At 45.0% G+C, this 17,476-nt stretch overlaps 1 protein-coding gene across 1 annotated transcript in view; it reads left to right on the plus strand.

Moving 5' to 3' along the window:
- Positions 1-9,099: 9,099 nt before the first annotated feature.
- AGBL1 (ATP/GTP binding protein like 1) overlaps positions 9,100-17,476 on the plus strand; it is a 332,766-nt gene continuing 324,389 nt past the window's right edge. Inside the window, exon 1 of the mRNA XM_037393817.1 lies at positions 9,100-9,258. Within this exon, the coding sequence (XP_037249714.1) occupies positions 9,100-9,258 (159 nt within the window). The remainder of the gene's footprint in view (positions 9,259-17,476) is intronic.

Here is a 17,476-nt window from a genome sequence, read left to right on the forward strand (position 1 = left end):
AGAATTCGTAAAATGGGAGGCTTGCTATTTTTTCTAACATCTCACTAGCTGTTAAACTTCCAGAAAATCTAGGGAGTTTTCATGCTTTTGATGGGTAATGGTGGTGTTCTAAAACACTCAGTGAGAGATCTCCCTCGACAAAGAGTAAATAATATTTGTATTAATGGAAAATCCTCCAAAGCTTTTGTCTTTCCCACATGTTTAGTAACAAAATATGAGCCCTGTAGTGTGTTTTATGGCTTATTTTAACACGAAATACTGTTTTATTTTAACTAAATGCTTTTGTGGCATTGCATACTGATAAAAATAAAGTCATAAAAAACAACTGTGCTGGATAGTCCAGGCTCCTTTGTTCTCGGTGCTGTGAGGTCTGGTGTCTGCAGAGAAGCTGAATTCACCATGCTTAGAAAAAAAGATTTTCTCACTTTAGGAGAAAAGTTCCATTTCGAAAAGGCTTGTGTTGACCTCTACTCAGAGGAGCAGGGCAGCTTTCCATCTATTCTCCAGTCTGAGGCCCCTTTTCCCCTCTCTGCCTGTGCTGCAGATCTCTTTTGCACATAGCAGTTCCCTGCACAGCTTCCCGAGGGAGATCTGCGTGACACCCACCCGGAGCCAACTCGCGAGAGGGCTGAGGGCTGCCGTTCCCCCGCCGCTTGCTAGACTACATGGCCTGTGACAGCATCCTCCTGCCGACAGAGCTTCTCTCTCACGGAACGTGATGGGAGCCTTTTGTGAGTATCACCCCCGCAGTCAGGCCGTGCTCCGCATGCATACAAGGAAGATCCAACACAAAGGAGTATTTTTGTGTTGTGCCTGAGCTGCACCATTTCCACCCAGGAAGGTTGAAGAATATATTTATTACCAGGCTTGTTTTTCAGTAGCGTACAAACAGAGCCAAATCCTAGCTGGAGTGTATTCAGACAAGTATTTTTATAGTATCTGTGTGCTTGCACACAGGCTCACCTATCTCTAAAGATGAGCTTTCAGGTGGTGAACACAGGCAGCTCTGCTCTGCTCCCAGCAAGGCGATGCCTTGGAGAAGTGTGCTGTATGGACACGGGTGAGCTGGCAATGCTTCACTGTCATCCAGATCATCGCCTGCCAGTCAGATTTATCCTCTTGAATTTGCTGGATGGAAAAGACATGTCAGAGTACCCAGAGCAACACCTGGCCAGTGGTGCAGCGCCGGGCCACGGTGCACGCTCAGGCACAGACATGCCCTGCAAAGACTGACCAGCTTTTGAACTGCACTGCGGCGGTGGGGCCGAACCAGTTACCTGACTTGCCACCAGCCCTGGGATTTTGTCTCATACACTAAGATTTTACCACAAGATATCCCAGGGTGTTGGGGTTTTTTTGTTTGTTTTTGGTTTGGGTTTTTTTTGTGTGTGTTGAAGGTTTTGCATTGCTGCGTGAATGAGTGGGGATGGCAGGATAAAGCTGGATCAAGACACCTAATCCCAAACTATCAGATGTTGCAGAACGGGAGGCTGGGAGAGCTCCGTGGGGGACAGAGGTGTGTCTGGGGGCTCTGTGGGCATTAGTAGTGTATTTTGGGAATGCCCAGTCAAAGAGATGAGTTTTGCATTTAGTCCCAAAGTGACATAAGGCTCAGTAGCATCTTTATTTTTTATAGATAGGCAGTTCACGGAGAAGAAGGAACGAGGTCTTCACCAGTAAAGGATCCACACCATGGCCTCCCCACCCCTCCACCAGTAAATCAGCCTATTTCACAGCCTCCAAGGGTGCTTTCCTTGGGTGGAAGGAGAAGGAGCGTTCCTCTGAGAAAAAAGTCCACTTTTTAATTACAGATAGACATAGGTCTGAGCTGCAAAAACTGCAGTTTTATTCAGATTACTGGGGGCATGGGGAGACGGGGCCTTGGGGCTCCTTAGAGGGTCAGTTGAGAAGCTCGTATCACAGACCAGCTGCTCTCTGAGAGTGTGACATGGGGAGGCACCGCGAGCCTGCCCAGCAACACGGGAATATGGCAGGAAAACATGGCTCGTGGCAAAGCGAAGGAAGAGGGAAAACATCCGCTACACATCACCATCCAACAAACACAGAAGGACCCAGCTGGAAGGAGACCTTCTAAGCCAACAATAATAGGGTGGATAGACCCAGTGATAGGAGAGCTGTCTCTGCTGAAGAGGTAAGAAATGTTTAATTGATGGAGCCATCGAGGTGAGGGAAGAGGGGAGAGGAAAGCTGGTATTTGGGTTTCTTCATTCTGGGTCAATAATCTGAGACTAAATAACCCCCTGCACCTTGTGCGCCAGGGGCTCTTCTGCGTGTCAAAATGGGAATTTAAGGATATTAAACTCAGCTCCTAGTGCAATTACTATGCAGATGGTGGAAAATAAGTGTTGGCAGATTTAGTGTGGGTGCTTGGTGAAGCTTGTATCTATTGAAGAGGCAATGGGCAAACACTAAAGAGGAAATTTCAATTTCCTCACGGCTCTGGAAGACCTGAGATAATAAAAATATTCATAGGGGCTGTTTAGATTCCTCTTTGAGAGAGAAAACTGTAAGCTGCTGGTCCCTCTCTGTTGTGCTGTCATGTACAGGTTATCTGCAAAGGGCAGATTGTAGTCTGAGGGCATTACTTGCTGATTCACAGTGATGTGGAAAGCATTCCTCACTGCCCTCTCCTGCCCTGGGCATCGATCGGTCCTGGGCCAGCCCAGCACCTGGCTCTGACCCACGGCACTACATGCCCCACCAGCTCTGAAGCCCCATCTGCTGCTGCTGCAGCTTCAGTCACCTGGTCTGGTGGGTGCCTCCTGTCCTTTGGTGACAGTCCTCAGCCCCAGCCTCCTCTTGACCAGCCCTGCTGTTCTCCCATGCCAAAAACTGGTAATAAGTGGCCAGACTGAGCAGAACCTGCTGTGGATCTCTCACTAGGCAGAATAACCTTTTAGAGCACTGGTTTGAGTCCAGATAGCCAGTAAGTAGGCAAATTCTTGCCTTTCTCCCACTATCATATCACTGTCTCAGCTGAGATTTGCTGTTTGGTATTTTTTTGGGTGGTGGTGGTTTGTTTTTTTTTTGTTGTTGTCGTTGAAAAGCTTGCAGAGCTCCCCCTTGGATGGAGACTCACCAAGGACTGATCTTTTTTTTTCCCCTTTTCTATTTACTTCCAGTCCAAAGCAGGCGCATTTGGTAAGCAGCCTGACAGCATGAGCTAGTCCCTGCTTGAGCCCTGTAACAAATGAATAAACATCCTGTCTAAGATATAACATTTTCCAGTGCTGATTAACCTGAGCTAAAAAGATGGATACTGGCTCCTGCAAATGGTGCTATCAGGGAGAGCAACACCAGATGAATTTTTTGACGTCGTTTAGAACAAGACCTTGGTAGCTAAGTGGGTAACAGCACCATCTACCATTTAAGCACTTTATATCCCTGCGCAGCAAAGTCACTCCAGAAGCACACAGGAGGTGTTCAATGGCCATGCTGTGTAGAAAATCCATTAAAGCCCAATCAAGCTCAAGTCAGAAATCCAGGCTCGGTGGCAGCATAAAAACAGACTTGAAGGGGAGAAATAAATCTCTGCTTAATCTCTCAGAGAAAACCACTGTGGCGACTCAGTGCAGACACGATACAGCGTATCAGTGGCTTCCTCTGTCTCACAACATAGAGGGAGAGAAGGGTTTCAGAGCTCTGCAGAAGTGACCCACTTCCAGACTATTTAAAATGCACTTAGGTGCTGTGTACATTATGCATAGGCATGCTGCAGAGCTAAGGGAAACTGAGAGGGAGATGAGGCTTGACTCTGGTTTCATTGATCGTTCTTCAAAGGATGGAACTACTGAAAAAAACCCAGTTTGGTGGGATTCACTAGCATCCCAATGGAAAGAGAAACTGGTGCCAGCCCAGAGTGGGACAGAGGGCATGAGTGACAGCATTGGAGATCTGTGGCCAGTGGCTGCAGTGTCCATAGGGTGGGCAGAGGTAGGACAAGTTCAACCCCTCACCGGTTTGTTATTTCATTGATGTCTCAAGGAAGAACACCTGAAGAGAGAGGAAGGGGTTGTGGCACCTATCCATCATTCAGTGACGACTTTATAGGCCAGTCAGCGCACAAAGAGGGCCTCTCACAGGCACAGAGTTGTTCCTCTCCATCGACATCTTTTTTTTGCCTTGGAGGCAATTTTCAGATTTTTATATTGCTGCGCTGGAACTAATAAGAGCAGCCTGATCAAGCTGCCAGAATGGATCAGGGGGATAACACTGCACTGATATGCTAGCCCACAGTCTATTCTTTTCCCAAAACTTTAAATTGGTTGAAATCCAATTTTGTCTCTCATTTTTAGACTCAGTGGGGGAATTTTCTGGCAGTGTTTGTCTGGAGATTTTGCTTCCTGTGTATCATGCTTCTCCCAGTTGTGAAGCTGGATGGAGGTCAAGCTGAGCAATGCTCCCTTTGTGTGTGAAGGGATGCACAAACTGTTTCTCATTAGAGAAAAGCCAGAGTTTGGAACCTCAGTTCTGAACACCACAGGGTTCTGAAAATTAACCTTTCCCCAGGTTTCTGCTCCAAATCTAGACTGGACTAGCTCCATTCTGCTCCGCTCAGGAAGCTTTAGAGTGAGAGGAATTTAGTGCTTAAGTTAGCTCTGATGCTGGAAAACCACCTCCATCATTTTGGATTTGCTGTACAGGTCATGTGTTGATCTCAAAGTCACAGCATGAGGTGATAGCAGCAGATTTTTAGCTTGAGTAGAAGGGGTTGAAAATATAGCTTGCTTTCAAAATACCACTTACTTTTGAATTGTTACAATTGAGTAGGAAAAAAAAACCAACCAGGAGATACCTTTCTTCAATGCTAATCCACAGTGTATCTGAAGAAAGGATGATTTTAGCATGTGCACTAACCACTAGGCACCTTTTCAATTGATTTCAGTTATCGAAACTATTAAAATTCCATCCTGTCTACAAACATGCAAGCACTGTTCCCAAGCTGCATCCATTCTCACTAGGATTGCCAGTATTTCCAGCAAATAAGTAGAGCAGAAGCAATAGGGGTCCTTCTAGCTGGCAACTTCTGATACAAATAAAAAATATTCTTTAACTACTTTGAAGAGTTGTTTAAATTCTGTTGAGGAAAAAGATTTGGAAGCTGAGTGAAGAAATTAGAGGACGACGACCCCCAAGGATTAAAGATGATGGATTTGACCAGAGTCTAGAAAAACACGTAAGATTAACATTTAGTTGGCTATTGGATCTTAAAAAAAAAAGACCTTTTTACTTCTAACATTTGTCTTCTCTTTAAAGTTTTGAAATAACCCAAAGGAATGCAAGAATGAAGGCCTAAATATACCAAGCTGACATAAGGAATATTTCAACTAATAACTAAATTTATCTTGCACATGGACTCAGGCTTTTCTATTCAAAAGGCAAAGAAAGAAAGCTCAGGGTCGGAATTCTTCTCCTATATCCAATGCTGAAATGAGGTGTCTTAGGTTTGTATCTGGAGCTGCCTCTCGTGAATGGGTTGTGAATGTTCTGTTATTTGGTAGCGTGTTTGCATTTTTTTATGGTTTAACTCTGTGAGCCTAGAGATTTCCTTCAAAAGGGAACACAAAGGACTGGAGTCTTCTTGAATAGCTTTAACCAGCAAAAAATGCCCATGGTGTCAGCTCCGTCACTCTCTGATGGAGATAGGCACACATTTCCCATCCAGGCAGAAATTGCCCCTGTTTACTTCATTACTTACCCTGGAATGCCAGAAATCCTTCTTTGTATTTGGGTTTTTCTTAATTTCTCTTCCTTTGACTAGATGGAGAAAGCTCTAGGTGTGGACCTGCCCCTACTTAGTAGGTTATACCTGGATCAGCAAGCAAATCAGTGTAGTAGAAGAGTGGTTTGAAGCAGCTGGTGCTGAGGCCTTTTTGCTATGCTACATGAGTCTTGGGAGTATTTTTCTGGCTAGACCTAGTCTGGTCCCATGGATGAGGTGTCTCCATTGTACATGTGATACAAAGCTGCCCAGAGGACCAGGCATCAACTTGGTCATTATGCCTTATGTCTTTCTGCCTTAGGGGTTTGGAGCACATTTGCTACACATTTGGAGTGGAGCTTCTGGTTTAATTTTCTCCAAAAGGAATTTAGTTCATGAGCGTCAAAACAGTTTTCCAAACGGAGCCAATGCATGGTAAATTGGTAACTGGGAGATTTACTTCAAAATCCCACTCCTACTCTGAAGCAAAATGCTAATGTAGAGGCAGCCTTATGTGACGTGTGGAAACAATTCATTTGGTTCTTCCAAATGTAACTTGCTTTGGTTTTTGTGTCTGAAAATATTTCCTTTGGATGAGATTTCTGTCTCCTGAAGAGCTCTGTCAACCCTTGAGGCTAAGATCAGGAGCTGGTGGAGAGAGTTATTTCAGCATCCCAAGGGGGAGAGGAAAACAGTCGCAGTGGGTAAGATTTAGTAGCACTTTGTAATAGATGCATCATCCTTCTCTGAGGCTATTCCTCCCGTGCTGTTGCATTGGTGGCCATCCCTTCATCTTCTCTGCAGGCAAGATTGGTCGACAAGCTGGGTCTGAGGGAGGCAGCTTGATTTTCTCCCTGTCTCCTTTAGCTGGCTGTTGTGCTCTTGCCAGTGGTTGTCTGTCCTCGTAAGACAACGTGAGTCAGTTTGGATCCTTAAAAACTATTTGACTTGTTGACCTGCTGCAATAGTTAATTTCACAGGGTGTCTGCAGTGTGCTAAAAAGTTAACAGTTTTCTTCTCATGACTTCCAAATTCTGTGCCTTTTAGCTTAATGAAAAATTCTCCCCCCACTCTAGGAGGAGGGGAGAAGAGGAGCATTAGGTCAGGATTCACCACAGAGTTAATTTTATTTCTTAGCTGCCAAGCCCCCCACTTCACAGGCTGAATCTGCTTTCTTTAAAATTAAAGATAAAACACCTAGTGACTGCAATGGGGGCAGGTTCATGTTTTTACATGTCTCTTTTCCAGGTTAAAATCACTCCCAGCCTTTGGGATCTTTTCATAAATAGAAACTTCTGCTCCCAGAGGAACTGCCACAAAAATCTGGCTGCAATCTGTCCATGCGCGGCTGGATCTGTGTGTTTGGAAATGCACTTTCAGTGCACTGCACACCCAGAAGAAGAGTCTCCCACTTTTTGGTGTTCTTCTTCCCCCTGGACTTTTACTCAGCCATCTTCATTTGGTTACCTCCAGTGACTCCCAGTCCTGCCCTAGGGAGGGATGGCATGCAACCTTTGGCTGCTAAAATCAGAGCGTGAGGAGATGGTCTTCACTTCACAAGGATGGAGTTTTACCTTCTGTCTTTAAGGATCATGGCCAACTGGAAAGATCCAAATAGCGGAAAACTAAACTTTGGGAAAGAAAAAGCTTGAATTTGATTTCTTGCCCATGCCAGCACTTCCAGGATTGCAGCAGCTGCAGGGTCTTACAGCTGGGGCAATACTGAATCCGAGGTAAACAAGTCCTGTAAAGAGTGTCATCAGGATGACTGGAGGCTCCCTGGCAGTCTCCCATGCCAGTGCCCACCAGCTGTCACCTTGCTTTGTTCCGAAGAGCCTGAAGTGTAGCCTTTACAGCACCTGCAGGGACGATCCCCACTGCTGGTGTGAAGTGCTTGGCTGGTGCCTCTCCTGTACATGACCAACCTATTTCCAAGTGATGCCTTAGACCGGCACGACAACCTGCCTGTGTCCTAGCAGTTGCCTGGGGGTATCGCTCAAAGAATGCCGTATGCTGCTTGATCTAGCTGTGCCAAGGGAAGCGAGGGTAGCACAGAGCTCAAAGCAACAGGATGCTGTCACTGAGGGAACGGGCACAGGGTGGTCACCAACCCCAGGAGGGTCCACATCTGTGGGACTGCCACTCAGAAACACAAAGGCTTCACTGGCCATCTCTGACTGTCTGGAAAGGGCCCAACTGACCATCCTAGGGGCTAAATCCTTGAAACAATTCCCGATATATGTGCCTGAGAGTATTACAGTGCCTGTGCCCATGAGCCGAAGTTATGTGTGTAATTAATAAAACTTTTCTGTGAACAAGAAGGAAATTACTTCTCTCATCTGTTTTATTAGCCAGCTCCTTGCAGTGGAGATTCTCTCTCTGCACAGCCTTAGGTGACTATTTTAGTGCTACAAGATACAATAAAAATTGAAGGGTCACAGCACAGGTTATCTTGTGCAAAGAAATGGAAATGCTCACAGGAATGTTCACAGTAGTATTCATAGCTGTTTTGTTAATCAGTCCTGTGTCCAAGATCTCTGAGAAAAACAGAGAGAGATAAAAGGAGAGAGAAATGCAGCCTCCTTAAAACAGCAAATAATATCCTGGTCTGGATTGTAAACTAGGTTGTGGGAAATGTGTTGTGGTGAGTGCACCATGCTGTGTGAAGCAGAGGCATACCAGCACCCACATGTGCTTGTGCATGTACCCAGTACAGCACCACACAACACCACTATGGTTCCCAGCATCATATGGCTGTGTTGGCCAGGAATAATCCTCTTTAAAAAGCAATCATTAGTCTGGGAATCATGATGATGTGGATATGCTACTTCTGATTTCAGAAGCAGTGTACAGCACAGGCAAACCCTGAGGTTCCCGTCATTGAATCAGACATGGACCTGGGTTCTTGTGGCATCAAATATCTTCAATAGAATTTGTTTTCTCCCCAGTGTGGAATAAGAACAGATTTGTAATTCTGGACATTTTTCTGCAGGATTGGAAAGATTTTTCCTGCGCATGTTGTTTGTGGTCTTACATCTCACAGTGCAATTGCAACATTGCACTGATGCTGAGTTGAAGTCTGCTGTTTTGAGCAGCAGAACACAACCATGTCAGTGTGGCTTTGTTCCCAGCAGACTCTGAGTCTTGGGCCCTGCTTTCGGCACTGAAACCGAGTCATGTGTGAAGAACAGGAGGATAATGAGATCTTGGATGGCACTTCTGGGACACGTGGTGTGCAAAGAGCTGTGTTTACAGGAGCCCCTGCTGTAGTCCTCAGCTCTTATGGGGGGAGGCGGTGGGTTTGAGGGGCTTTCTGAATCCTAGAACCGGGACAACTGAGTCTGGCCTGTGTCGCAGAGCAGTTTAGAATTATGACCATGTACATACCTGTTGCCTTTGGTAAACACAGACTAAACACGGCTAAAACCGAGTCCACGTTGGTTGAAGGTTGGTGCCACTTCACCTCCTCCGCAGATCCTTCTCTTGTTCCTCCTGAGTACCGACTAGTGCTCTGTGATGAGAACTGTACTTTTGAGGTGTGTAAAAAATGTGCATATGCACAGAGACAGTGATGTGTATATGACCTGGATTCCTTGGAAAGGAAACTCTGTATCATCATTTGAAGCAGTGGGAAAAGCATTCCTACTCAGCATCCTTATGGGATGATACTGAGCAGGGATCTGAATTATTAAGTGGGGTCCTTTGCTTTTTCCTTTTATCTGGTGGAAAGCATCTTCACAGCTCAAAGACACATGAAAATGAAATGAAATAATAATAACTCATTGCTGCATCTGTTGTCAGTGTTACTGCCTGCTCTTCAGCCAGCGCAGTTTGGACTGAAGTGGAGCACCCGTCTCCTTTCTGGGTGGAAGGCAGATGGGAGCAGGAGACATAAATGAAGAGGGAGAAAATTAAGTCACATAAACTAGCAGCACCAATAGCTGTTCATCTCAGGGCTGTCAGCTCAAAACTCAAGCTGGCTGTAGGCTACAGTTATCACAGCCTGGCATCTGTATTAAATGAGTGGCGGTTTAACAAATATCCACGTGCTAGAAAGGCTCATACTGCTGCGTGCCCCTCTCCTCCTCTTGTCCCCACTGCAGCAACTCCAGCAACGTGTGTAAGGACGGCCAGACCTCTGGGGGTAACCCCGCTGTGCCCTTCTTGTGCACACCCCAAAAGCATGTGCGTTTTATGGCTGAATAGAGAACAGCTTCAACCAGAAGACTAGAGGATACCATTAAAAATTTATGGAGTATTTACCAAACCTTCCTCTCTGGCAAGGAAGCGGGCAGAGGGCAGGACCCCGCGCTGTGGTATTTATGGAACATTTATGTAGTTCCTGCCAGCAGCTCTATGGGAAAGAGTGCCCGGGAGCGGTTTGCAGAGATCTGCTGAAAGCTTTGGAGCCAGGTCTTGTGCTTGTATTTCAGGGATGGCCTGAGGCTGCCACATGCATTTATACAGAAGGGAAATACCTAGCTTTAAGTAAGCAAGATGGAAATCTATTTCTTCAACCACGGATTCTCTGCCGTTCAATCTTTCCTTGTCTGTGCAAGGTTTGCCACAAAGTTTTCATGAGCTGAGAGAATTGGGACCAATTCAGCCAGGTCATTTCTTCACACGAGACAGACCATGTCATTATTAATCCAAGCACCACATAACTCTCTCAGATGCCTGCATAACATGAAATGAATCATTCTCTTTAAAAAACCTTTCTTATTTCTATTAAGTTTTTCTGTCAACTCAAAAATCCTGGGTCAAAACTGTAGCTGTTTGAGGCTCGTATGACACTCTAGATGTCACACGTGTCAGTTAACACGTGTGGCCACATCTGCAGCTGGTGTAGGACAGCACAGTTCCCCTGAAGCCAGGGGAAGGTGGTGTAACTAGATGAGTGTATTTCTTTGGGTTCATGTGGGCTGGCTTGTTTCTTCTGGTTCTCCTATATTCATCATTAATTTGGGGGTTTTTTTGTACTCCAAGTAATTTGACAAATATGCAAATTATGATATTCTGATAACCTGTTTTCTGTTAAGAAAGGAATAATAAGTGTATATTATTTTACAAGCTGAACTTTTTTGAAAATGTTTTGTAAAATTATACAGACCTTAAAGTGCCTCTTTAAATGTGCTTTAAACTGAGAGCAACATGACAGAGTTGGAAAATGGATAGCTCAAAAATCTGTCACTTAAAAGTATCACCTGCAGTTAAAATGAGAGGCTGCTATTATGCGTGGAGTCAAAGAGATTTTTGGAATAAAGGCTCTATATATGGTGGAAGTAAAATAGCTTTTTTAATTCTTTTTCTCTGCAATACTAGTTATCTATGTTTCAGACATAATTATTCTTCATGTACTCTCCAAACTCCCCACAAAACCAGAAGATTTGGGATTAAGCAAGAAGCAAGTTCAGAAATGACATGCAGTAACTAATGCATTTTTAATCAGAGTTTCTGTTGCTGTGTAAATGTTCAGAGCATTCTCTCCACCTCCGTCCCTTTGTGGAGCCAATCTGGTGCTAATCTCACTTTCACTCATGGCAGAACTTGCCAGAAATATGACTGTATTTCATAAATCTACATCACATGTGCCTTCAGCTACTACTAAAACTTGCTTTGGGTCTGTGCACCAGTGTCTCAACAATGCATTACACCAGGATGATGGTCTATGTTATGTTATCTAAAGCTGGTAAACTGAAATATAACGGCCTCTCCTGTTTAGTAGCTGCATGATGTAATTGTCCACTCTGCCCTATAAATTGATCAGACAATGGAATGCACATTTTAGCATGTTGGCTGCTTGTAAATGGTTGGCCATCAACAGTGTTTGGTGTACTTGATATTCATAATTTATTACTTCGGTTGTTTGGGGTGGATGTTGAGATCATGTGGCACATAGTGGTTCCTACAACTGATGGATCCAACTCCTGAAGTCAGGTGCCTGGGCTGAATAACGGCAAATGATGACATGATGACTAGTCTAATAGTCTCCTTGAGGGGAGCATTCAATAATATTAGCCTCTACTACATTCCCATTATAATTGCTTGCTGGAATATTCATGTAAAAGTGGCACTGCTGCAGTCAAAACAAATCCATTTTAAGGGTCTGACCTGATATTTATAGATTATTTTTGTTCTCTTTCTGTCTGAGCAAGCACAAGGTGACACAGTAATTCTGATGTATATTTGCTATAGTACATCATCTGATAATCAACACATGTTTCATATGGCACGATAAACACGAGAACTCAATTTAGGTTGATGAATGGATAGCCCAGAATCTGTGGAATTTTTGGAGGCCCACCCGAGGCTGGAGAGATGTGTTATACAACATTTGGAAACATTTGACCCTCCTGGTGTTCTGTGTTTCTGCATGCCACATTCATGTGAGGAGGCATCTCTGGAATGGAGAAGGTAATGGAGAGATGGCAATCGAATCACTTGGAGGTTATAGCTCTGGGCTCAGGCCAGCTGGACGTAGGTCAGCAAGACCAAGCCTTATCTATGCTTGAAACGTGTTGGTTTTAAATGTCCTCCAGTTAACTCTAGCTTGGCAGGCAGCAAAGCAGCAAGGGCTGATAGACCCTCCAGGCTGAACTATCTGGTGTGGCAAATATCCATTGCCTTTGTAATGAATTGGGAACAATTCAAAGCCACTGAAGATAGTAGAAAATCTTCTATTAACTTCAAGAGATATTGAATCAAGTGTTCAAGGGAGCACTTAGTGATGATTTTCCTCTTCTCCTCTCTTCCTTAGCAGTCCCAACTAGGGAAAATTTTCCACATTTAAGTGTGGGACCTTCAGATGAGGTTATATTACATGTGTAAGGAAGATAAGTCTTCTGTCATCATCATGGATGGTCTGCAGAGAAGAGACGGACCCACAGATGTGCCCAGCTCACATTTATGGCTCCTTCACTGAGTGAAAGCAAGAGTGCACATTTTCAGAGAGAAAATATTATCTTTCCATTGTTTGTGCAGCACCTCATAGTTGTGAAGCAGTCAAGCAGCATGAGCGTAAAGACGTGCCTGCTTCTGTGTGAGACAATAGGGATCTTCCTCTGGAGGGTTCTTCCCTTAGAGTCAGGGACAATGGAGCAGTCTCATCTGTAGCTCGGTAACTGTTGTGCAGTACCTGATTTTAAGTAGCTGTCAAGATTCCTCCTTTCTAAGCAGTGGAAGAAAAGGAGGGTTTAAATAAAGTATATATATCTATAAGTATATTAATATACATACAATGAAAGAGAGGAAGGGAGGGAGGGAGGAAGTAGCAAAGGAACAAGTGAATACCCAACACACTTCAGGATCCTTCAGGCCGAAAGGCACTACAGAAATATATTATCACTATTACTTTTATCAATAGTACAATATTGCTAGCTCACTTACTTCATTATAGTCCCATTGCAACACTGATGTTGTTACCTGGCCTATTTTAAAATAGATTGGAGTTTAGTTTTATCTTTTGCTAGGTAAGAAACCACTCTGAGAACTCTAACTAATGTGCTTCAGAGTGACAGAACAAGTATGTTTTATGAAGCCAAATAAAAGTTTGCTTCATCAACTACTGCAGGGTATAAACAACTGTCAGCCATCTTGGGGAGTAGGCATCCTTTTATTTAATTGCAAATTAAAAAACATAAACCACCTTAAACACAGAGCTACTGTCACATCAAATCAATATAATAATTGTGCTCAAGCAGTTGGAAGGCACACGGTGCTCAGCATCTTGCATACTAAAAATAAATCAATCACCAGAGCAATAAGCAAGTCTTACAATATATGAGTAGATTATGGTATATTAGCTCATTTTGTATTGTATGACTGCTTTTCCCCATTTGCATTGAATACAAAGGGGTAACTTTTTGATCCAAAAGTTGTTAGCAATTCTTTTTATGCTGGTGAATTCCAGTCAATAAGAAAAACCCCAGAAAAAGGCAAGAGAGGCTGAGGTCATATGCAAAGCCCAGAGCCAGACTTTGCTGCCTGAGTGTGAGCTGTTCTTCCTTATTGTTTTTAGGCTGCTGGGTGTGAGGATTTTAAATACTTTTTATTAAATGTAGTAATGAAGAAATATCTTAGAGACTGAAATCTTTGATCTGTCTTAATGGTTATCTGCTGGCTGGAAGAAAAAAAGGTTTTAAAACAAGTTCCGAGACTTTTGCCCTAACTTCATCAGTAACCCAAGGTTTGGTGGTGTTGCACCGATTTTATCACTTACCCAAGGCTTGGTCTTGTTTTCACTTGACCACTGCACATGCCTCGTGGGTGTGGAGGAGAGGTGCTCTCCCAGGCAGGAGGTGTAGCTCCGCGGATCACTTTGCAGGAGTGCTGAGGGAAGCCCTCACAGTGATCCAGAATGACCAGGGAAGCAAAGATGCTGAATGCTCCAGGGTTCACAGCTCACTGGTGCTTCTTAAAAATGGACAAAATTGCTGCCTTCCCTGTGACTGCTCCTTCCCTATCCAGACATGCCTCAGCTCTGTCCTTACATGAAACTGTAAATAAAAACCTTACTCGCAAGGCCAGGAAGAGGCTGAAAGGCTTCTCTGCGTGCTGGGAGCCACCAGCTTTCAGAGCGGTGCTGTGCTCTTAAGGCTGCTCCAAAGGTAGATTTCAATCCACAGCTTTTTTCACGCTGCTTGTAAACAAAGCTTTGCAAGTGTATCAGCTGCAGGTTTCAGCTGCAGGTACCTCCTGCCTTTCTTTTGCCCTCTTTTCTTGCTAGACCCTTGCCCTCCAACTTGTTGGTCTCCCTCTTCAGCCCCAGCGAGTGCATTTTGGTAACTCCAGGTTTATTGGTACATGTCGCTGCTACAAGGAGGGACACGGAGGCTGGAGAGCAGTGGGCAGCATGCTGTTTGCCCACATTTCTCTCCACAGCCTTTGCTCCCAACTCCAGCTTACCTCCAGTCTCCAGGTTGGAGAAAGCCAAAAGAGCTGTCTCAGAAGAGCAGCTCCACCTCGTTCTCCGCCAGCCTCTGCAGCCAGGGAATTTGAAACTCATATAAAGCGTAACAAAAGGGAGATTATTGAGGCAGAGCTGGAGAAAGCCCAAAGGAAGTTATTGTACCATATGGAAGTCAATTTTTCCCTAGTGTTAACTGTTGCTGCCTTTCTCTTTGCATCAGCACTTTATTGCCCTGATCTGAGAAAGACAAACTATCGCACCCTGGTATTAGTGAGCCGCTGCTGCTGTGGACTTCCCACCCAGAAAGCTTTTAAGCATTTTACAAAGATGGCTGCAAGCAGCTCCTGAGAAACTGAGACATAAAAAGCTTAAATAGGTTCCCCTGAAAGCCCAGACAAAACCAGGCAAACAACCCAGGTGTTCAGCATCTCCCCTGTGTTGCTGCCTGTGCTGTTATCACCTCGCTGGTCGTGAGAGCCTTTCGCTTTCTGTTTGAAGGTTGCACCAGGGGTTCCAGCTTGGACAGCTGCCATGGCACTGCTCTAAAAAAAGCAAGAAATATCAACCTGATGCAAACAGATTTATGAGGAGGGGATAAAAGTATTAGTGAGGAACCGAGATGCCCACAGAACAAGCCCCAGAAACATTTGGCAGCCAGCCCTGGGCTCTCATCTTCAGCCCGTTACCCTCCTCACATTTCTGGGGCTGTAGAGTGATAGAGCCAGTTTATCCAGATGATACCTGAGAGGTGATAAAAAGGGGTCACCAATTAGCTCCAGCTTTAAGTGCTGCGCAATCGGAAGCATACAGCCCTGCAGGGAGCTCTTTGCCTGAGAAAATATAGCAAGAGGTCAAACGCTGGCACTTCTGCCAGGCTCAGGCAATGGCTTTGTCAGTCCCGTCTCTCCAAGGCACTAAGCCTCTGAGAGAAGTGTCATCTAACCTGTCAGCTCCTGAAGATGGGCTGAGAGAACCTGTCCTCGTGGCGGTGGCCAGCGTCCTCTTTGGAAAGGGCCAAGATCCTCTTTCCACCGGGATTGAGTTGCAGGTGGCAGCGCTTGGGCTGGAACCTGAGCTGGGTTCACCCTGGTTTGTAAAATTAGGCCACTCTTTGCTCTGGGCTGGGAAGGGTGCCCGGGACAGGGAAAAGGTGACATGGGACACATTTTGATCCAGGAGGACTGGGCAGAACCCAGCTATGCACGCTGAGTGATTCAAGCTGCTTTCAGGTCAACTGCTAAATCCCCTCTGAGCCAAACAGCCAGGAAACAGCAAGAGGGGCAAATTTCAGCTGGGTTGGCTTTGATTAACATCTTCTTTATGAGTTGTGCTCTGATAGCAGGTGCCATGCATTAGCGTTATTTACGCATTAAGAGACCTATAATTGGAGACTAGCAAGTGTCCTCATCACTGTTGACCTTATTTATGGAGGAGCTGACATCTGAATGTCAAATTTGCATCCATGACTTTTCTTCCCCCCCCCCAATAACCACTCTAATATGCAAATAACCAGTTGCAAAAGAATGAAAATAAATAAACCAGCTATTTTGGTTATCTCTGGGAAGATTTGTGTTTGCTGCAACTTTGGAGGCTGTGCTGAGATTAGACTCTGTCACTTAATCAGGGAGTCAGTGAGAAAGGCATTTCAGATGCAGGGGTATGTGGATTGTGAATTGTAAATAGCTTGCAGTGCAATCTAAGAGAAGAAGCAGGTATAAAGCATATTATAAGGCCATTTGCCGTTCTTTGTTCAGGTGTAACTGACGCTTACAGTCATTCCATTAAATATTCTGTTTATATGCTTTTCCATCCTGAATAAGGAGTAATCCTGGTCCCTGAAGTGAAGGAGATTCGCAAAATACCTGCATTCATGTGCTCAAAGCAAGGCATTAATGGAACCATGTAAGTAAAGGGTATGAGGCATCGGCAGGGAGAGGATCAAGGGAACAAGCTGTTCCCTGTTGCAATGCTGATTCTGCCAGATGATATGAAATGAGGAGAAAAAAAGGCCTTTGGGGCTTGCCATGTTCTGGGTAGGAGACTTGGAGGGAAAGGCTGCTGGTTGGGAGTTTGCTGGCTGAATAATTTCACATTGGAAAAGGTCAGGTCATGCTAAGTCAAAGACTTATACCTTACATCTCAGTCAGCTTTGGGGGTGCCCTGCTATGGCACTCTTTGTGGGCAGAGGGTCCTCTGCCATCACAGGAATGGAGCCCATGGTCCAGCTGCTCTCCGGTGGCTTTAGCATGCTCTTTCCCATGGCCCTACCTTGTGCCCCGGAGGGATCAGGGGGATTCACTCCACAGAGATCTGATCGCCCTAGGCTCCCCGTAAAACCAGTGGTGACAGATAAGCGCTTCTGGAGGGTAATTTGTATCCTAGGCAAGCTGTAGTGCCCTTTCTCTTTTCCATGATTATCTGGACAGGTGATAAGACTCCTAATTTGGTGCCTGAGGTAGCTGCCTAACTTTGGTGGTATGAATTGCTCCCTCGGGGTTTGCAGTTACATCTCCAGGGACACATGATAATAAAACAAAACAGATGAGGGTTTTCCAGGCATTTTCAACGCAGCATCTTTATGAGGAGAATACAAACCAACCCACCCCAGAAGGATGAACCCTGTCTGCACTTGCCTGCTCTGTTTTCCTTTCTGCTGTGTGTTTGGTCAGAGTCCTTCTGAGCCCAGACAGCTGGCTTTACAGCTGTGGTTTCTTTTAATCACCACCTTTCCCCCCATACCCTACATCCACCTGCAAATCTGCTTCCTTTTTTTCCCACTGGTCCCACCACTAGATGCTGTCCCCAATGCTATGAAAACAGCCCCATTGCTCACCTCTGTTGCTTGG

The sequence above is a fragment of the Falco rusticolus genome, chromosome 7 (assembly GCF_015220075.1).
Source record: "Falco rusticolus isolate bFalRus1 chromosome 7, bFalRus1.pri, whole genome shotgun sequence".
Classification (NCBI taxonomy): Eukaryota; Metazoa; Chordata; class Aves; order Falconiformes; family Falconidae; genus Falco; species Falco rusticolus.